The 23020-nt window shown below is 42.3% G+C and overlaps 1 protein-coding gene across 2 annotated transcripts in view; it reads left to right on the forward strand.

The window, feature by feature from the left end:
• The first annotated feature begins 2697 nt into the window (after positions 1 to 2697).
• The window catches only part of LOC138292041 (E3 ubiquitin-protein ligase TRIM39-like), a 77223-nt gene continuing 56900 nt past the window's right edge, over positions 2698 to 23020 (forward strand). The window contains exons 1-3 of one of the 2 annotated variants that reach the window (XM_069230372.1): positions 2698 to 3174; positions 9399 to 9494; positions 12895 to 13116. In XM_069230372.1, the coding sequence (XP_069086473.1) occupies positions 2761 to 3174; positions 9399 to 9494; positions 12895 to 13116 (732 nt within the window). In that variant the 5' untranslated portion in view covers positions 2698 to 2760. The remainder of the gene's footprint in view (positions 3175 to 9398; positions 9495 to 12894; positions 13117 to 23020) is intronic. The other variant, XM_069230373.1, reaches the window with a different exon arrangement.

A 23020-nucleotide genomic window follows, 5' to 3' on the forward strand; every position in this document is an offset into this window, starting at 1 on the left:
GAGTTTTTAATAAAATTACTAATGAATATTCATGTATTTTGAGTGTTGAATTTGCAAGAAATTGTATTAACTTAAAGAAAAGAAATGCACACATTTGAAAGTGTTACCACGTGAGCTTATGTTTGATTAAAGTAGTAACACTGCATATTGAAGGGTTGTGTATTATGTATTAGCTTTATTAATTGTAGGCCTTAACTTAGCGGAGGTCTTGGCCTAGTTGCATGGCCTCATGTCAAGCTGCATTTCTTCAATGTTTAATAAAACATCTGCTTAGAGAATTAAATTGTGAATATTCACTGTGCTGACCAAATGTGCTTGTAGCTAAGATACTTGCTCAAGAGAACTGCTTGCTAGAAGATGTTGTACTGGCTAATGCAACATTGTTAATGTAACATGTGTAAGACTGACTTTCTCAGGAGAATAGAATGAAAACTCTGACTGAAGTATAAGCTGCAACAATATTGTTACCTGACGGGCCGGATGATGAGAACAGAACAAGAGGAGCCAATTGTCGACATGTGAACCGTGCGAAAGTAGAAATGTAGATTTGAAGTTTTAGTTTTATTGGACAAAGTGTGAACATGCGATCCCGTGACCAATAGGGTCTTGGGAATTAGTTTTAGGAAATCTAACTTAGCCGGACTGTACCAAGAGGAGAGAGGCCATTCTCCCCATACATTTTAAGAGTGTAGACGCATTTGCCCATTTTTTGTCTCGAGAAGAGACGTGCTTAACTTTACTGCTTACAAGACTTTGCCATTTCTGATCTTTGATGCTGAATCCTGATGCCTTGCTGACCAGACTGAGGTTGTGAGGATGAAAACTGTCACAGCTTGCTGATCCAAACTGAGGATAGGTATATTCACTATGATGTTGTTTGCTACGTCTATTTGCTTTTGTTTCTAGGTACCAACCGCGCTATTTTGATAGAGCTATAGTTAGATGTTTTTAAAATTTGTGGTGACTAAATTGTTTTGCATGAAGCCCAAACATGCTTTTCTAATCTGATGTTAGTTAGGGTCCTCATTAATGAAGTTCGCTATATAAAATAACAGTTGATGTCTTTTCTTGCTGAATCTAAATGTATGTAATATAGTTTGCGCAGTTATTCTTGCTGTTAATTTGCACTGTTATTTTAGAATGTTTAGAAGCTCAAGATTTGATTAGATTGTAATTCTTTTGTCGTTTCAGTCAGCCAGTGTTGTTCCTGTATGTTTATCAATTGATTTTGAAATTAACCTACATCACATTAGCATTGTTAATTTAGGGAAATAAATATTCTAACTTTTACATAAACGTATGATTATTCATCACTGCAAGGTCATGGTGTGTGACAATTACTGACCCCTATTGATTACTAATGTTATTGATTGTTAATGATTATTTATGTTGATGATTAATTATTGATTATTGATTTGCATGTACGGGATATATGGTGGGAACATCTTGAGCGTAGTCAAAGGGTTCATCGACCTATTCACGTCCCCTTATAAGTATACTTATTAAGGTCAGGTGCGCCCACCAACTGGTAGCAGTGAAACTTCCACAGGGGCTACCACTTTGTCGATTTGGTCTCTTTCTGCTCTTCTGTCCCTGGAGTGGGTTCCGGGGGAACTAGCCACCTGATCCTTGGGGTCACAGGAGTTGGTGAAGCTTGGAAATCAAGTTTTCCTGAGTTCAGGAACCACAGGCAGGGTACCAGCTCACTAGCCCAAAAGTGCTACAGATGCAATCCTCTTGGAGGTGCAGCCTCTCTTTTTGCAATCAAAATCCAGCAGGACAAGCCTTCTTCTGTTTCTCTCTTCTTCTACAATCATGAACTAAAGGTGCCAGGGGTGCCCATTTTATCCCAGAAACACACAGTCACTAGCCAATGGGCTACTGGGGCCACTCCTCTCTTGTGACGTAGTCCCTGTGATGTGTAGCATCTGGCTATCCAAGTATTCCCCTTTCTTGCCTCTTTCAAACTGACAAAACTATCATGAGGAGCAAGGTAGCCGGCCCTTGGGATGTGACTACTAGTGGGCTACACGGCCCGGGGAAAACCAGTTCTAACACTGAGTTATCAGTATGCAACACTGCCCTTTCAGTCTGCAGGGGCTGGCTGAATTGCCTTTCACATTTGTATAAAATAAAAAAGGCCTTTTTACAGAAAGCGAGCACTCATGGAAGAATACAGTAAACAGGCTTTGCAACACAAAAGTGTCAAAGACATCTTGGACAGCCTAAAACAAATAAAGCCATCAAATGGAAAGCAAGCAAATGTGAGTCACAAACCACAAAGCCATTGATTTGTAAGTAATGGGAGGAATGCATTTCAAGGGGAGTTTCAGAATGCCCACAAGAATTCTCTCAACACCCAGAAAGAAGCTGCTTTCTGGTAGGCTTCGACCAAAAACGAAATACTTAGCAAGTGCTCTAATTTTTTTTCATGAAATAATATATTTATGCAGAATATGCACCTGTAATTGTGTACATTATCACATACAAAAATAGAATTCAGAACACTTTTTCAGGATTATATCCGAACAGCAGGGATTGGTGCAGATTTTCAGTGTTTAGTTTTGTGAAGTCCTGAAGTTAATTTTAACAGAGCATGGCAACGCCCAATATCTTCTTGCAAACATGAAACCGAAACCTGCCTTGAAAAACCTCTGTGAAATAAAAGACGGTGTTCAGCTTCAGGGAACGCCCACTTCCTATACGTGAAGCGACCTCTGTAAGTAAAGAGAATTTTCGCCTCTAACTTCCTTCCAAGAAATGGCGACTGCGCGGCCTGAGGAGAATCTCCAAAATGAGATTATTTGCGCTATCTGTCTGGGATATTTTAAAGAGCCGGTGACCACAGACTGTGGGCACAACTTCTGCCGTAGCTGTATAAGGAATTACTGGGAGGTGCAGTTCGGAAATGGCATCTGTCCTCAATGCCGACACAGATCGGAGCTTAAAATCCTGAGGGTGAACACTCAGCTGGCCAACATTGTGGCTAGCATTCAGCAGCTTCAGATGTCTCCCAGACACGCAGTGGATGCGAACATCTGCCAGGAGCACGAAGAAACGTTAAAGTTATTCTGTCATGATGACCTGACTCCTATATGTGTGGTGTGTGACCGGTCGGTACGGCACAGAACTCACAACGTGCTTCCTATTAATGAGGCAGTCGTAGAGTACAAGGTAGGCGGCCGAGTTTACTGTTATACCTGCCACCATTTGTGGCTCCAGACAGAGGAGGGTACAAAGAATGTGTGTTACAGGTCTCTGTGTCATTGCCATATTACACCGAGTGGGAGTTAAAAGTCATGTGACAGATGTCTTTCTCACTAATCACAATGAAGATGCCCCAAGACAGATACAGGTTTGCGTGGTACGTGTCTGAATTAAGGTGTCTAATGGGTTTCACATCCACACGTAGCGTCTTTGGCCCTTGGATGGAGTATAGAAAGGGCAACTGGGGCTTTGCCAGATCAGCTTTGATATGAAAAAGGGGGCTGTTTATAATAAAGTTTCAACCTGCCTAGGAAAGCAGATCAAGGGGCTTTGGCCCAGAAGATACCAGGGTCTTTGCATACTGACTGTGGCTCCAGGTGAATAACTGAGTTTGCATGATCTATCATCGCCTCCAGGTCCACGTCGCAGATAGAGGGTTTTTATCTTCGGGTGAAAGCACATGGGGAACAAGAAACTGCTAAATGTATGTATATTTAGAATATCAAAAATATAACGCGTTTAGATATGAAAGTGAAAGACCAGCCCAATCTGTTCCAACTAGTAGCCATGATTGATGTGAGACAGAGCTGACACACCTGCATTAAAAGTGAAAGCTGAGCGGCTTCTAGCAAAAGGACCATGAGACCCTGGTGGAAACGTGCCTCCTGATCACAGTATTCGTGTGATATTAATCATGACTTATACAAGGTGGTGTTTTGAGGTTCAAGAGGTAGATCTAGGACAGATCAGTTAATAGTGCACATTAAGAAATCCTCCTGGAATGAAGATCCCCCGTTCCGGAAGGGGACAGGAATGTGCTAGGGGTAAACTAAGACAAGATTAGCACAGGGCCCCTCTAGGAGCACCTCACTTAAAGATTATTCGGGTGTAATAATAATAATAATAATAATAGTGATATGCAATAATAGTTCCTGAGGGCTTAATAAGGGTGTAAAAGGGTACAGCATCTCATAGAATAATACACATAAGGGAATATTGAATGTGAAACTAAAAAGGAAATTCACGATAGGATAAATATAATAGCTATGAGGAAAACAGTAAAAGGAAACTGTAGAAAACAGAAACGTCCAAACTCAACCATAAAAAAATAGTATATTTTGGTTTAGAAATAGTACCTGAGGTGTTTTCTGGACAGATTATGTCGAAAGGATAGATACATTAAACACATAGACAATCTTTTAGCAAAGGTGTTCAGTAGAGGCTGTGTTTGTATTGATATTATTTTCTTGAGGACTTCAGCGCAACATAGAAGTTCACATAAGACAATGAAACTGGGTTAAAGTCCAAAAGCTTGGTAGGTCTATTGCACTTTGAAATCTACAAACTGCAAATTCAGCCAAAAACAGGGAACTTCCGTAGATTTTAAAAAGGAGTTCCACCCACTTAGTTTAATAGTTCTTCTGTATCCTTATAACGTTGGCCCTGAGGGGAAACATTAGATGCCTCTAAGATTTATGTCTTAAAACGGGTGATTAAATGCTTAATCCTGGCCTAAAGGTTTTTATGTATTCAATTCATAGTCTCGCATGGGGACGAAGGAACACAGAACACCAGCTTTTTTTGGAGGCCGTTTCTTGTCTCTGCTTTGTTTGTTTTCAGTGAGTCCCACAGATATAATGAGTCTGATTTAGATCTCAGCAGTTGGAGTTCTCTGTTACAAACATGATGAATACAGGGGTGTGGAATTTAATAAAATATTTACTTCTCAAATCTACTTGCCCTGTAAAAAAATCAACTTGTCCCTTTGGTTCCATGTAGCGCAGCAGCAAATTATGGCAGCAATCTCATTATGTATGAGCTCTGATTATAGCCGCTTTGATTATGTCAGGGCTACTACCATAGTCAGGCCTGAATACATACAATTTCAATCCCTACAATAGAAATTCCTTATTTTACCACATTTCCCCAGATCTACATACTGGGGCTGGAGGAAGCAGTAGCAATAGTTTCAGTGCTGGAATGCCTTTCAGTCTGCAAACCTACTAATGTGCATGTTTTAAGGATTTTCACCATATCTTCTCTAATCTTTTCCCATAATGAGAAAGGTTGGAAATTTACTCCTGACAATGGCAGAAGTTCTTCTAGGGTTGGAGAAAAAAGTGGTTGGAGGGAAAGTGAGCTTGTAAATGCTGAATAGATTTTCACATGAGCAGATCTACTCATGCATATTTGCTCGTGCTAAAATACAGTTCATAAATATTTTCTAGGAGTATGATTTCCTGGTTCTACTTCTGTAAGTTCTTGTGATTTTATGAAAGACACTGATTCAAAGACATTTACCATGGGTGCACTTTTGTGACTTTCTTTAAGAATTGGGTCCCTAATCAGTCCTGGCATTAGCAAATACATTTTGTTTTTATTAAACTTCTATTTTTCTCTCTATCATCTGGCTTTATTGTGGGTGTCGCATTCTGCTCTTCCACAAGGAGCATATTGGCACCCAAAGTAGTTTTGTTTAGTGCCAGGAACTACTGTGTCAGTCAGTGGTGTAACAAAACTGGAGGGAGACCCTGCAAAGAACAGGGAGGCCCCCGTCCATACTCACTCAGAGCAGGTACTGTGCAGTGGGCTCCCCTGGGAGGGGGGCTGCAGGCCTTTGTTATGCCACTATGTGCTTTTTGAGACCCAAAACTTTTTTTTCTTTTTGCCAGTGTTTGTTACAATGGTGAGGGCCTGTCAGCTCCCACACAATAAAGTGTTACAAAAGCAATGCCAAAACAAGGCACACTTTGACAAAACCAAAAGACTCACAACAAATGTTGGATCTGTTGGCTTTGCCAGTACTTGTTTGTTTTCATGCTTTTCATAATCTTGTTGAAATGGTTACAATGATTTTCCATCAGGAGTGTTTTCTGGAAATACTAGCATGCATCAACACATTTTACTAAATGATTCTTCAATAAAATAGCACCTAAAATTTCATAGTAGCTAACCGTTTCTTTTCCTACTTGCATTTTTTACTGAACATTTCATTTTGAAAGCAAAGAATCATCACTCTTACAAGCTTCTGCAAACATTTACATGTAATCAGAGAGCATTCTGGTAGCATATACTTAGCCTCATATTGTTGAACTTTTCAAACATCTGTACACTTTTATTTTACTGGAACCACTGTCAGTCGAGCAGTGTGACCTTAAAATGTTTATTTACAGCGCTCACCCTAGTAATGAAGGCTATTCATTAATGAACCATAAATAAAAGGTCGAACAGCATTAACCTCTGGACGCACATTACTTCAACTGCAGACAGTCCCCTTCTCTTAAACTGGCAGTTAAAGTGTTTGTACTTTAGGGGGTTGGGTCTACTTGTCCCAATTACAAAATAAACATGAAAGTTTGTTGCCCTTGACACCAGATTATATGTGCCAGGTGTTGGGTGATAGGAATTCCACATCCCTGTTGATATCCTATCCACCATATTACAATCTAAATAGGATATAATGGGTTCATGGGATGGAATACCTCTGACCTTCGGGACAGAGTAATCCCCCTGTAAAAATCTAAATTAGTCCCAAAGTCATGCAGTCCTCCCCACATTTGGATTTGGCAGTGCAAGCATTCAGGGCAACTTAATAGGCTGAATGCCACACTGGTCCCAGGAGTATGTTGAGGAGCTGGCTGGTGTATATGGGAGTTGGGAGTTGTTTTAAGTGAAAACACACACCCGAGACCAGGGCAAACCTTCTTATCTTGTTTCAGGAATAATCTTAAAATCCTGAACTGCTAAAAAGTTGAACTGCCTTCCTTTGTGTTTTATGGTCCTAATGTATTATGGGGAGATGAGAATCAGTGAGTAACAAGCTGACTTTTGCGACATGCCACTCATTTTGCAGTGCAATTGATGCAATCATTATTTACATCACAAAATGTATATTAGTAGAGGGCAGTAAAACTCCCTGCTTCATCACATAACATTTTAATAAGGCAAGTTTACTTTTGCAAATGTTTTCGAATGCAGGAATTGCGGCCTTTGTGGGACAACAGACCTTCATTCACATCCCAGCATGTCAACATGTTTTTCGAGTGTTATAACTAAAAGGTAGGACTGCATATTAAGGGGGCAGAGCTTCAGGACAAGAAGACTGAGTCCATCTGCACCATCAGTTACTGACGACCCAATTCCTAACTATCTTGCCTCACCTGAACCCCCAGCCTTTCCAAGGAACAGATGACTACAGCAACCTCAAACATGGCACATTGACTTCCACAGAAGTTATAGAAAGAGATCTTACCCCTTTCGTTGTTTTACTCATGCATGCCACGGTAGACATAGGAAAGATACAAATAAATATTTTCAAACATTTCTTGAAACAATCATATTCTTGCATAGAGAGTATGAGGTGTAATTATTAGGTAGATGAAACAAAGCATTGTAACCAGTGTTACTAATATGGTGAAAAGAATAAACAGTCCAACCATGGTGATCTTAGATCTTTATCTTCCTTCCTAGCACTATCTACAATCTGAGAGCATAACAGGATGTACTCTCTGCTCGATGTAATAGGATAGCCTGAGAACCCAGAACATAGAAAACTGAGCCAGGGTGCCATTCTAGAGTGGAGTTGGCAATCCTTCTCTCCCAGATGGAAGATCAGTGTCAGCACGGATGCATGTCAAATATAGCATTCGTTCCAGGAAAGTAGTGGCCGGAGTGCACCTCTGAGCCCTCTGGGGAAGTGCACAGTTTATATAATCAAAACCACCTTGTGTTAGAGGCACAGCTCTGATGCAATGATATGTCTAGATGTTAGAAACTGTCTCCGAAGAGGGAATGCAAGCACTAGGATATCTTGTACTGTATTCCTAGCCTTGAACAGAGTGTACAGATTACATGTAGAGAAAGGATAACTAAACAAAAAGAAGCAAGTACAATGTATTCTTTGAATAATATATTGCAAACATTAAGGCCTGATTTATACTTTTTTAGCGCCGCATATATGTAATTTGTTTATGCAAAAGCGGCACAAACTTACAAAATATAATTGAATATTGTAAGTTTGCACCGCTTTTGCGTAAAAAAAAAAAATGATGCAAATTCAGCGCTAAAAAGTATAAATCAGGTCTTAAGTGTGTAAAATGTCATTGCTAAAAGCGATGTCAGCGAAAACATATAAAATATAAAATTAAGCAGTAATGGGGAACCAAGGTAGGCCCAAGAAGGCCTCACAAAAGAGTGGCCATGTTGCTTAACTGGACAGGTGATGCTTTTGAAAAAAAACTGAAATTCCAGGAAGACATCAGGGGGAACACTTGTTTGCGTGAAGCAAACTGCTGCTTTCCAAGTTTTTTCAATAAAATAACAAAGATTGATGAGCACGGCCAGAAAAGCATATCACCCGTTTAACATAATACTGCTCTGTAATCAGTGCAGCTGTTAGTGATGAATATAGACCCCTGCTAGGTAGAGGAGGATCTCAAACTTCGACAGGTGGTTCTTCACCAGGGCAGCTGAGGTAATAGCCCCCAGTGAGCTGGAGGGCCACCCACCAATACATTATATGTAGCCCTTGAGCCACAATTAATGTATCAGACCCCAAGCAGATTGAATCTTTCACAGACACAAGAGGTCGCGTAGATCTCAGCAGGCAGATGACCGTTTGGAGATCCTGGCCTGTCTGACTGGATTTCACAGCCTTCTCTGCATGTGCGGGTGTAGGAGTTAGACAGAACGTAGAGAAGAATTCAGAGAGGTAACTACATTGTTTTGGCCCAACTCTGCATACTTGTTTGCTTTTCAGAATCAAACCCCAAAGCCTGGGTGTCATTTGTACTTTTTCCTGTTTTGGACTGCTAGGCTTTCTGTGGCAGTCTCAAACACAAAAAATACTTGTTGTAAGGACCACCTTAAATAAAGAGTTCCTTCCAATATACATTGACCTAAGTCCCCGGGCTAGACAAGCAGCTGGTCAAAGGTTTCCAGTAGTGGAGTGATCTGAGTCTGGGGAAAGAGCCATGCCAATTGACAGCAGGGTCTCCACTATGCCAACCTCTAAATGAGGCCCTAACTTTTTTTTTTAACTCTGACTATTTATAAACTGGAGGTCTTGTGTGACTTGTTCATCAGAGTAGCATGTTTTGTGACCAACTTTGCCATAATTCTTTATGACTTGGGCCTATCAATGGCACACATTTCTTTCTCTTGAACACAAAAATGAAATATTTATTTTCTAGGAATCCTTTAAGAGACTCCTGGAACCACTGAAAAGGCAGCTTCAGAATCTCAAGGGGTGGACCACCAATAAGAAACATGAAACTGCAAACCTTGAGGTGAGTTTCTGTAACTGGATAGGAAGTTAATGTCTGTAACTGAATAGGGAGGTTACGTTGGGAAACCAATCATTTCATCTGGAGTTGATCCCTTTAGTGGGATTGCTGTTTTATTAATTTATTTGTATGTTCAAGTGGAACAACATTGACAGGGCATGTTCATTTCACATAGCAGCAGTTCCATGTGTACCAAGAGAGCCACTAGAAATATAAAATACCCTTTACTTTGAACCAAATCTTGAATAGCAATATGCCAGCAAAATGAGCAAGCCTCACTATATGTAAGAGGTGTTGGCATGTGGTCCAAGGAAACCTAGAAAAAAATACCAAATAATGCATTTTATATTCCTTACATCCTTTCTAGCTCCTTTCCTTCCAATGATCCAAACATTCTATCTTTCCTTCTGTCATCCATCTTTTATTCTATCCTATCTTCCTTCCATCATTCTGCCTTTCCTTCCTTTCCTAAATCCTTCCTTTCATTTTCTTCCATCTTTCTTTCTTTCCATTCTTTCATTGTTCTATCATTATTTCCTTCATTCCATCATTTCATTCATGCTGTCATGTAAGTTGTGTGTCTGAATACTGAGGCCAAAAATATTGTGCTATAAAAATATAATAGCCAGAATATTGACTACCAAAATATTGTGACTGTAAGTATAGATGCACTCTTCTAAACTCACTGTGATGCTAAACTTAACTACGTATACTTACTTTCATGGTATTTTGGTAGTTGATATTCTGGCTACGATATTTCTGTTGCATGCTGTTCTGATCGCATACTATCATGTATCCTACCATCTTTACTTCTATTTTTCTATCTGTATTTTAATTTCCTTCTTTCTTGTTAACCTTCTGCCTTTTTATTCCATTCTTCTTTCTCTGACCTTGTCTGTCCCACCCGAATCAAGATTCATGACATGCTTTCATTTTGCATTTATTTTGCCAGCGCTGGTTTGCGTCAAAAAGTATAAATATGGGCCTAAGTGCATATACTTTTTTGACTGACTCCAAGAGGGGGGGATACCACAGGAAAAGGGCCTAGTAATTTTCATTCCATGGATGTTGCTGCATATGAATGGGGAATAACAGCGCACCCGTTACATGGAAGTTGGGTAGACGGGGAGTGGTCTGACAACTGCTACTCTGTTATTGCTTTTTCAATGTTGTTTACCTTTGAATGTGTAGACTTAGAATTAAAATACTTATTTTATACAAAATAAGAATTTGACTGAACAGGGATTTATTGTGTGCACTGCTTGCACAGTGAGTTATGAGTCGTGTTAACTGACCTGTATCTTCACTTCTCTCAGAGGGAGCCTTGTCTGCTTGTGCTACGCTACTAACTAAGAATCGGTGCAGAAGGAGGTGTTTGACCCAGTTGAGCAGCATCCATAGTAAGGTGGGCCCCAGGACATCAGCAGTAAAAGGCCTCAGCCACCTAGGTTGGGTCCAGTAACCCCTCTTTGCCCAGTGGACCTCTGAACGGGGTTCTGACACACACAGTATGCTAGGCTGCCACAAACTGCACCACAAAATTAGGTTTAAGTTAAAAAGTGCTTCCAAAATATAGATCTGAGTAATATGCCGACTGTACCTTGGGCAGACAATTTTCATACCTGCTCATTAAAAGCACATACTCCACAGCTCATCAGGTCACCCTGCAATGCCTTTCAAAATGATTATTGTTCAAGTGACTGCATCAATTAAAGCCAAATACTGTTTTCCAGGCTGCCTTTACATTTGTAGATTAATCACTTGTGCACATTTACATTTCTTTCAGGCAGCAGGCACCCAAGCAAGAAGGACTGTTTCTTGTTTCTCTGTCTCTCCCTCTGCTTCACAGCACAGGAGACTCTCTTCCCTTCCACTTCAGCCTAGGCATCTCGAACACTTGAATTAATAGTCCTGCATCAGTTTAGTTTTGACATAAAGGAGGGGAAATGTTTTTGTCAAATTAAAAAAAGTATGGGCGTGTCCTGCTTTTAGATCCCGCCCACTTTGACCTCTGAATCATAAGTTTTGGTTTGTACTCTGGGCTATACCACATGGCCCCAAAGTGTGATACTAGGCAAAGCACTTTACCACGTAGGGTTCAGTTCTCAGGTCTGCAAAAGAAACCGGGTCAAACCTAGGCCCATATTTATACTTATTTAGCGCCGCATTGGCGTCATTTTTTGACGCAAAATCAGCGCAAACTCACACAATACAATTGTATGCGGCGCTAAAAAAGTATAAATATGGGCCCTAGTATTAAGCGATTTATACTTCTCAGGTTTATTGCACAGTTTACGTTACCTTTAGAGACAAAGCCGGTGCCCGGGAAATGGAGGCAGATGATCAGCAGCAGCAGGTCACACACAGCCTGGTGCTTGCTGCCAGCTCAGAGGTGAGTCAAGCAAAGGTACCAGCAACTTGTTCCTCAGTCAATTACCTGCTTTTGGGGCTCAGATTTCAGACATCAACCTTAAGAAGTTGTTCAACCTGACTATCTACAAGTGTCATTAAAAAACTATTTTTGAAAGCTGATGAGGGATTTTCTAATTCGCTCTTTAGGGACGAAGTTAACCATTTGTAGTTTCCATCAGTAAGAGCTTAGCAGAGTATGAGGTTCCAGAAACACCATCAACTGAAGCAGAAGTAACCCGGGCTTTTTAAATATGAAGGCTTACAGACCGCAAGTTCCAGGTAGTTTTTTTCTAAAGGCAGTGAGAACTTTAAACGGACATTTCTAATTCTGTTAGGAAAACTCTTAGAGAAGTACTATCTAGTGAGTGATAGACTTGATGAATAAAACAAATAAATTAATTAGTAAATTAATGTATGAATAAGTGAAGACATTTATGTTTGTCAACCTCCTACAGGAAAAATGTTTTGTGAGTGCTCTTTGTGTGCATGGGGCAAAATAATGTGGTGGGCACTGCTTTCTTGTCACATTCACCTCTTATACAGTATAATCTCCTTCACAGCATCCCCCCTGTGCTGCCAGCAAATGGCATACCACCAACCCTTCCACACCGAACCAGTGCCAGTAGGTGTCCTTCAGACCCATTGCCTCATGCTGCACGCTGCACAATGCAGTGAGTTCATTGAAGCACAGTGGACTCTCCACACTACACCACTGCACAAGCAACCCCAAACCACATCACCTCCCTCCACCACGCCCATCTCAACACAGCACTACCACCTCATAAAACCCTACTAGCACCTACCACAATGCAGCATACCTTGCCAATGCATTTCTTTACCACCACTACAATACCAAATCACGAGAACCCACTATCACTCTGACCACTTCGCTACCACTCCTCTGAACTCACTTACTCGCCTGAGCTCTGTACATCCACTCTCCTTTCAGAAGTCAGTCAACTTGGTAACATACTCTAATGTTTAATTGAAGGCAAAATTCAAAATCCAGAGTGAGAACATTTCGAATGAGTTTGAAGAGTTCCAGAGATATTTGGATGACCAGAAGCGTTTGCTCCTCACCAGCCTGGAGGATGAAAAGAAAGAGCTTCTGAACAACCTTCAAGGGAAAATCGCCAAACTCCAAGAGCAGCATTCCTCCCTGCAGAAACTGATCACAGACATAGAGACCAAGCCAGACCTGGAGTTCTTGAAGGTGAGATGTTGTACCAGAAAAATATGCACTTAAAAATCAGCAATTAAGGATGTGTAAAATCCCATAATTTTGGTTCCCAAAATAACTTTAAATGTCAAAAAAAGTATGCAAAATTATGCATAAATTAAACAAAATGTGTTTGAGGGATCTCAAGTGAAAAGTGAATTCAAGGGCATACCGCTCATGCAAAAATCACTCGATAAACTGAGGCAAGAGGACTGGTTGCAGAGAAGCTATCTCCTGCAAGGCTTTCTCCTATAAGGGTCACTGACTTGCACCCTCGTCATGTACAGTTATTTCTTTAATAATTTGACTGCTAATGTTTAATTTATCCTTTCAATGACTTTATAGAAGTTGTCATGAGTGCTGTAATATTTGGGGTAATTAGCAGTGCATGGCGAGGGCACAAGTTATAGTTCCCTTTGGTCGCAAGTTATAGTTACTTGAAATAGCTGAAGTTCTGTGGTTTTGTGCGAGTAAATGCGGAACCTAACTATAACGTCCCTGTAACCTTTGTTTTTTAAGTGAATTTCTATTTTTTTTTTTAATTCTATCTCCTAACTATAACATCCTCGTAACCTTTGTTTTTTTCAGTGAATTTCTATGATTTTTTTTTAACATAAAGTAATTTTCATTACTACACATTAATTTAATCACTGAGCGCATGACCAAAGGCCGTGTGCGGGGGGTTGACCACAGGGCTCTATAATCACCCAACTCCGCGCCGCATACATCTGAAGGGTTTGTCCCTCTGGGTGTGAGAATAGGTGTGAGAGGGTGTCCCGGGGGTGTGAGACTGCCTTTCTGGGTGTGAGAGTGGGTAAGTGAGGGTCTGAGAGGTTCTGTGAGTGGATGTGTGACTTTCTGAGTGGTCTGTGAGTGGGTACGTCAGTGTCTGAGTGGGTAGTGAGCGTCTGAGTTTGTATGTGAGTGGATGTGTGAGTGTTTGAGTGGGTCTGCTTGGATCTATTAATGGGTTCGTCAGTTTCTGTGTGGGTCTACAAGTGGGTGCATGAGGGTTTCAGTGGGTCTGTGAGTGGGTGTGTGAGTATGAGTGGTTCTGTGAGTGGATATGTGACCTGGGTACGTCAGTGTCTGAGTGGGTCTGTGAATGAGTAGTGAGGGTCTGAGTTTGTATGTGAGTGGATGTGTGACCTTCGGAGTGGGTCTGTGAATAGGTGCGTCAGTGTCTGAGTGACTCTGTGAGTGGGTCCGTCAGTGTCTGAGTGGGTAGTGAGGATCTGAGTGTGTATATGAGTCAGACCGTGAGTGTCTGTGTGGGTCTGTGAGTGGGTGCGTAAGGATCTGAGTGGGTGTGTGAGTGGGAGAAAGATTGAAAGAGAGAGAGAAAAAGAGAGAGAGATAGAGAGTTTTTAGGCGTTGATGAATGATATACATAGAATGAGATATTTCTGGACAAATTGAAAAATTAAAAAGAGTGAGATCACCTTTCAGTATGAACCTTAAATATTTGAAGTTGAAAAGAAATTAAAGCAGATAAATGATCAGCGACACACCTAAGCTGGAACCTTTAATGTCCGGTATGGGGGTCTGAGACCTTAACCACTAGGCCACAGGAGAATAACCTTTGTGCAAAATAACGTGCCAGTCTAACTCTTTGAAGTCATTGCATTGAGAGCCCATGCAATGAAAATCTCTCTCTCTCTCTCGCTCTCTTTCTCATCCCATTATGGGATGAAAGAGAGAGAGAGGGACAGGACTGCGGAGGGGGGGGCTTCAAGGCCCTTTTAATAGCAGCTCCCTGATTGTGGGAGCAATAGTTTTTCATCTGTCTTCCCTGCACGCATATTTTTGTGCAGGGAAGACAGGTGACAACTGCGCTTTCTGTTTGACAGCTCTCTCTTGCAGAAAGCAGACTTTGTTTGCTTTTGCTAGGTGGGAGCTGTCAAAGCAAACAGCTGTGTCCCAGAGGTGGGCACCCTGGGACATAGCAGGAGGCGGCCCTCCAGGGTTGCTGTCCCCAGGACCATCTGTGGCTTATTGAGGTGGGCTGCGCAGCCCCCCTCCAACATGTATAGCCCCAGGGAGGTGGTGGTCCCCAAGGCTGTGGGGGAGCCATACTGCCCCTGCACTCTATTTAAATATAGCCCCGGGGAGGTGGTGATCCTAAGGGCTGGAGAGTGGGGGGTTTGCGAGCACCACCCCTGCACAGATTTGTAAATAAGCCCCTGGGAGGTAGCAGTCCCCGGGGCTGTGGTGGAGAGGGGGACGCAGCCCCCCACACAGATTTTGGTGTAATCTACATACCAAAAGCTAGCTTTCTGCCATATTTGGTGTAATTCTGTCCAGTGGTTCAGACTGTAGTCGTGTCTAAAGGTACTATGGGAGTTAACATGGGAAACACAACTTTTCTGACCCCTATTTTTCTTGACCCCTACCTGACGGATCACTTTGAAAATTTATGTGCGGAACACGAATCACCTTAGCACTTTCGAAAAAAAAGTTTGGGAAGATTCATCAAATGGTGCCAAAGATATAGGCGAGTCAAAAAACACTTTTTCTATGGAAACATGATCCTAACTCTAACTACGTATATATTGCATATACAATGAAACCTTAAAAAATATTTGAATAAGGAAAAATTTTTCATTAATATAGAAAATAAATAAAATATTAAAAATTGAAAAATCCAAAAAACAAATTTACTAAAAATACTATAAACTTTAAAATACATTTAAAAACAAGTAATATAAAAAATAAAACAATTCATGCTATAAAATGTATAAAAAAACGATATCATGAAAACTATTGGTGTCTAAGGGTATTAAATATACTATTTCAATTCTAGTTTATGCAGCAGTAGGGAAAGCTTTGGACTTTGGGGTGGTGATGTTTACTATTCCCAGTCCAGTCTAAGCAATCGTAGGGGAAGCACTGGAATTCAGTTGGATGACATTTACTATTTCCACTCTAGTCTACAAAATAGAAGGGAAAGTGTTGGAGTTTGTAGGGGTTAAATTTACTTTTCCCACTCCAAACAGCACAACAGAAGAGAAAGGCCCTTATTATGAGTCTGGCGGTCTCATGATCACCAGCCACGGTCAGACCATGACACCTCCAGGCCGCCGGCAGCCTGGCAGTCCCTGTCGTTGTAATCTGCGATGGCAGTGCTGCAAGCAGGCCTGCCCTGGGGATTACGAGTCCCCATCCCCCAGCCTGTCCATGGCGGTGGGATTACGAGTCCCCATCCCCCAGCCTGTCCATAGCGGTTTACACCGCCATGGAAAGGCTGGCGGAATGGGGGTGTCGGGCAGGCCCTGGGGGCCCCTGCACTGCCCATGCACGTGGCATGGCCAGTGCAAGGGCCCCCATGCACAGCCCTGTCACACATTCCACTGCCCGAATTACGAGCAGTGGAAAGCGCGACGGGTGCTGCTGCACCCACCGCACCCGCCTCACTGCCACATTGGCGCTTGCTCCATTGGGAGCCGGTGTCAATGTTAAGGCCCTGTTCACTGCAGGGCCGGTGGACGGAAATGCTGTTTCCGCCTGCCAGCCCTGCTCTGAACCCTTAATAGGGCCAGCGGGGTTCAGGCTGCATAGGCGGTCTGAAGGCAGAACGAGTTTGGCAAAACTCGTAATGAGGGGCAAAGTGTTGGACTTTGTAGGGGTAAAATTGACTATTCCCATTCCAATCTGTACAACAGTAGAGAAAGCGTTGGACTTCAGATGGGTTAAGTTTGCTATTCCTACCGCAACAACAAAACACTAGGGAAAGTGTTGAGTTTCAGAGTTGTTAAGTGTACTGTTCTTACTACAAACAGGTCAACAGTAGGGAAAGCTTTGAACTTTGGATAGCTAAAATGTATTGTTCCCACTCCAGTCAGCGTAAAATTAGGGAAAGTGTTGGACTTTGGAGGGGTAAAATTCACTATTCCCACTCCAGTCTGTGCAACAGTAGGAAAAGTGTTGTATTTCATGCAAGTGACATTTACTATTCTCAGTCCAAACGGGGCAAAAGTAGTTAAAGCACTAAATTTCGAGATTTACTATTTCCACTCCAGTCTGGGCAACCATACGGAAAACCTTGGATTTCAGAGCGGTGACATTTACTATTCCCACTTCAGTCAGCACAATAATAGGGAATGTATTGTACTTTGGAGGACTAAAATGTACTATTCCTGCACCAGTCTCTGCAACAGAAAATACTTCACTTCAAACAAATTATTACATATATGAGTAACCCCATAAATGTAGAAACATGATAAACTCCTAATGAAAAAAATATTTATCAACATAAAAAATACATATATGTATTAAAATATAATCAATTTACATATTTACTATTCAATAACAAATTAATGATCAATTATCAAATAATTGTTATTCAAATATTAAATCATTAACTTCCTACCCTGTACTCCTACGAACCTAGCAGCCCACACCTAAAATATAACTACAATAATAACTATTCCATAACTTACATATTTAAAATAAATTAAATAATTAACAATTAATAATGCATTCTTAAATAATTACTACTTAATTAACTTCCCACTCTAGACCCCTATAAGCCTAGCCATTGTATGCAATGTGTGTTATGAAGGGTAATGATAGGCAGTGTGTTCAGTCAGTGGCATGAGTGAGGATGCGTTATTTGTGAGGGAGTGAGTGAGACGTGTAGCCTGGTGCTGCATATATGCTGTTTGTGATGTTGTAAGTGAGGATTTGCAGTGTGGATATCAGTGTGTCTAGTGAGCCAGACTGGTCAGGGAGAGTGTGCTTATGGGTTTAATGAGCCAGGATATGAAGTTTCACTGGGTGTGTGCTGGTGATTGAGTATGTTTAACGTGTGTGGTTTTCTGTGTGTGTAATCATGAGTGAGGATGCACAGTGCCTGCGTCCACACGATCGTTCAGCTAGGAGACACTTCTCCTCTATGCCCCCTTTTGGAAATGCCAAAGAAGTTGATGATTATAGTTGCTTTGCTTCAAACAGAAACACCACAACTACAGACATTCTCTTCTTTGTTGAAGATTCCTTTCATCAGCAGGTGATGATACAGCTTCATCACTGTTTCCTGTCAGACTTCCTGCTTCCTGGGTTGTACGCAGTGTTCAAGGAGGTCTTCATGTGCAGCTTTGTGAGTACTTGTCAGGGTGAACTCCAGTGGATTCCCGAGCGAGGTAGTCCTTCCCTGCAACATAATAATATAATATGCATGTGTGAAGACCACTGTTAGAAATGGGGTCTCTTGTTGGCAGTGATTTGCACCCTGTCCAAGTAGGGACCCTTAATCTAGTCAGGGTAAGGGAACAATACAGCTAAGATAACCCCTGCTCACCCCATTGGTAGCTTGGCATGAGCGGTCAGGCTTATCTCAGAGGCAATTTGTAAAGTATTTGTACCCCCACACACAGTTACAAAAACTGTACAAAAGTACTCCACACAAGTTTAGAAAAATAGCCAATAATTATCTGAATAAAACAAAAACCCAAAATACAAAAATCCAACATACACAAGCAAAGATATCACTTTTTAAAAGTAGCAAAGAGTCTTAATCCAGAGAAATCAATGGTTGTCTCTTTTTAACACAGAGGTGCATATTTATTATCCGTTAGCACCACTGGATCGTCACTTTACGTGATGCTCCAGTGGTGCTAACCCTGCTCCATATTTACAAGGAGGTGTAACTCCACCTTTTGTGGCTTTACACCTCCTTGTAATTATGGGCCCCTCCGATGCAGTTATCTGCATCAGAGGGGCATGCAATGGGTGTTTCTTTGGGCGTGCCACAGCAGCACCCAATGCATTTTGACGCTGCCTCAGTTTTAAAAGAGTTCGTACCCCGAGGCAGCGCCAAAATCTAACGCCACCCCCAGGAGTGGCATTAGCAAAAAGTAAAGAGGAGGAATACTTCTATTCCTCCTAGTTCTATGCTTTTTTGTATGCGTGCTGCATTCTCCAGCATGTATAGAAAGAACAAAATGCCAGAAATTATTGTTTATGTGCGGGAAGGTGTCCCTTCCTGCACGTAACTAATCATTTGAAAATGATGCTTTGGCACTTCTGTGTGTGCTGCATTTTGCAGCACACACAGAAGTGGCAAAGCGCCATTAGTGATGTGAGGGACACCTATCCGCACATAAACAATCACACTCCTCAATCCAGACATCCTTGCTCAATGGTGCAAGGATGCCTGCATTGGCAGCTAAATTTAGTGCCAGCACAGGGGACAACACAGGGGTGCGCCGAATTCACTTAAATATGGCGCATCGCTGCGTTGTGAAAATAACGGAGAGCAGCGCTGTGAATTTGGCCGCAGTGTTGCGCTCTGTCATTTTCCCCTAAATATGGGCTAGAATACCTGAGATGGGTCAAAAACAAAGGCGATGCGGGCCGCAGAGGAGGTGAAGCACTGGATAACAAAGCGATGTGTGAGTCCCTTACTGCACAGGGTAGATGATGCGTCGGTTTCTTACTGACAGGAGAGGCGATGCGTTGTTCGGGGGAGGTGATACATCGGTTCTCTCCCCACAGGAGAGATGATGCATCGGTTTCCGGTCATGCAGCCTCAGTTCCTTGCTGCAGTGCGGGGTCAATGCGAAAGTGATGCCCAGGGACGATGCATGGGAAATCCAGATGCACAGTGGTGATAGAAATGCGGTGGAACAGGTGCTGCATCGATCCCTCCACCGCAAGGCATGCGCTGCATCGATTCTTCTGGTGCAAGCCAAGCGATGCGTCGATTTTCAGCTGCTGCAATCCAATGTGTGGATATTCTTCCTCAGGACACCAGTTTCCACTTCCAAGAGTCAATGGACTGGATTTAGCACAATTTAGCAAGTCAGGACTCTCAGAAGAGTCCAGGCACTGGCAGATGAAGTCTTTGATGCCCCTGTGACTTCTTAACCAGAGTCAAGCTTAGTTAAAGCCCTTGGAGAACCTTGGAAAGTAGGATGTAGAAAGCAGAGTCCAGTCTATTCACTCCCAGGTGACAGAAGCAGCAAGCAGTAGGGCAGCCCAACAAAGCAAAAGGCAGAGTGGCAGTTTCCTCCTACTGCATCCAGTTCCTCTTCCTGGCAGAATGTCCTCAATCCAGAAATGTTCTGACATAGTGGTCTCAGAGACCCAATACTTATACTCATTTCTGCCGTTGAAGTAGGCAAACTTCAAAGGAAAGTCTTTGCCGTGCACAAGACCCTGCTTCTCCCTGTCCTGGCCCCAGCCACAGTCCAGGCGGTTGGGGACTGCTTTGTGTAAGGACAGGCACAGCTCTATTCAGGTGCAAGTGTCAGCTCCTCCCTCCACTCTAGCCCAGTAAGACCCATCAGGATATGCAGATCACACCTCAGTTCCCCCTTTGTGACTGCCGAGAGTGAATTTACTAACAGCTCAACTGTCATCCTGACCCAGGCGTGTATTCCACAGCCAGACAGAGGCGAAGAATAGTTAAGCAAGAAAACGCCCACTTTATAAAAGTGGCATTTTCAAATTTACCATTTAAAAAACAACTTCACCAAAATATGTATTTTAAAATTGTGAGTTCAGAGACCCTAAACTCCATATCTCAACCTGCTCCCAGTGGGAAATTACGCTTAAAAGATATTTTAAAGCAATCCCCATGTTAACCTATGGGGAAGATAGGTATTGAAATAGTGAAAACCCAATTTAGCAGTATTTCACTTTTAGGACATGTAAAACACACCAGTACATGTCCTACCTTTTTAAATACACTCCACCCTGTCCCTGGGGCTGCCTTGGGCCTACCTTAGGGGTGACTTTCATATAGTAAAAGGGAAGATTTGGGCCTGGCAAGTAGGTACACTTACCAGGCCGAACTGGCAGTTCAAAACTGCACGCACAAACAATGAAGTGGCAGGTCTGAGATATGTTTATAGCTCTACTCATGTGGGTGGCACAATCGGTGCTGCAGGCCCACTATTAGCATTTAAGTTACTGGCCATGGGCACATCCAGTGCACTTTACTAGGGACTTACTAGTAAATCAAATATGCCAATCTTGGAGAAACCAATCACCAATCCAATTTAAACAGAGAGCACTTGCAATTTAGAACTGGTCATCAGTGGTAAAGTGCTCAGAGTCCTAAAACCAGTAAAACAGATTAGAAAAAATAGGAGGAAGAAGGCAAAATGTTTGAGGATAACCCTGCAAAAAGGGCCATTTCCAACAACCACATTTACCACAAAGGGTACTTAGTGCTCAATAACAGATGTTTATTGTTACTCAACTAAATGGCACTCCTTGTATCACCATTAGAAAGAGGAAAGGATGAGACGACCAAAAGGATTCAAAAGTGTGAACATGTGGTTAAACCCAGCTTCCTGCCCTGGATTAGTATACTGGATTAATCAGACCTGTTCAGCCAGGTGGGTTGATTCCAGCCTAGATGAGTGATGATGGGAAAAGCCTGAAGAAAACATAATAACCTTTTCCATGGCCTTTGGCCCTGTAAAGTGATATTGAGCAAGTCTTGGCTTGGATAATGCCTGGAGTGTTCTGCAGAGAACAAACCTTGCTGTGACTCTGTTGATTCTTTTTTCTGTAGTATTTGTTGTTTCTTTGTATTTGGTCAGCTTGGAAGACTGGTGTGAAGCGAACTCTATGCCTCAGTAGTGGAATTTGGTCACTTTTTTGCGACGTTGTTCCTTCCTGGTTGAATTTTTGTTAGTCTCTATTAATTGTTGGGTGATCTGCGTACCATTATATTAGATTTGTTACAGTTGATAGCTATGGGACTGGTGTTTTAGAGTACCACAGAGGTCCACAATTTTTGCAAAACCCTCTGTGTTGTTGCAGAAAACACTAAGGGGCATATTATACTCTGTTTGCGCCGAGTGTGCGTCAAAACTTTTGACGCCCAATCGGCACAAACCGTGCACCATATTTAAACTTTGACGCCCGAGCCCGCGGACGTCAAAATTCCTCCGTGTGAGTCATTTTTTGGATGCAGGAAACTTCCTTGCGTTAATGACATGCAAGGTAGGCGTTCCGCCCAAAAAATTACTCTAAGGCCTGTGCGCCTTATTTATACTCCTGCGTCATTTTGACGCACAGGAGAGGGCGGCCTTAAAAAATGGCGCACAGCCTGGGTCAGGGCAGGCGTTAAGGGACCTGTGGGCTCACTTCCATGGTCTCTGAGGAGTCCAGAGGTGCCCTTCACTGCCCCAAGGGACACCTTCGTGCCACCCTCGCCCACCCCTGGAGGACACCCATGGCTGTGGGGACCCATCCCAGGTAAGTACAGGTAAGTTGAGGTAAGTATTTTTTTTTTTTAAGTGGCATGGGGGGCCTAATTTGGGCCCCCCAGCATGCCACTGTGAGTCCCCTGGGCATGGCCATTGGGCAAGGGGGCATGACTCCTGTCTTAAAGACAGGAGTTATTGCAATGGGGGTTGTGCGCCAAAAAATGGCGTAAGTCCGGTTTGAGGCATGATTTTTGCCTCAAACCTGACTTGCACCATTTTTTGACACACAACCCCCATTTTCCCCTACGCCGGCGCTGCCTGGTTTGAGTAATTTTTTTTTTACTCAGACCAGTCCGCAGCGCCGGCTGAGGTCATTCATTAAGTATGATGCCCGTAAGGCGCGTAGGAATGGCGTTAGCCGGCAGTAAATGTTTGACGCAAACATGCACTGGTGCTGGTTTGCATCAAAAAGTATAAATTTGGGCCTAAATTACCTTACATAAAAGGCTGGATATCATTTTTTATCTTATTTTAGGGAAATCATCAAATGTCAGATCATCAACTTGTATACTGAAAATATAAGAAGGTGTAATATGTCTAAGGATGATTAAGATGAAGGCCTGTTTGAAGATAGATAGGTCTCAGGGAAGAAAGGTATGGTGGAATCAATGTATTGCTTCTGATTCAGCGTTGGAGGGTGCATAGGGTCATGTTAGTGAAGGTTTTGGCCTCAG

The sequence above is a fragment of the Pleurodeles waltl genome, chromosome 4_2, assembly GCF_031143425.1.
Source record: "Pleurodeles waltl isolate 20211129_DDA chromosome 4_2, aPleWal1.hap1.20221129, whole genome shotgun sequence".
NCBI classification, from domain to species: domain Eukaryota; kingdom Metazoa; phylum Chordata; class Amphibia; order Caudata; family Salamandridae; genus Pleurodeles; species Pleurodeles waltl.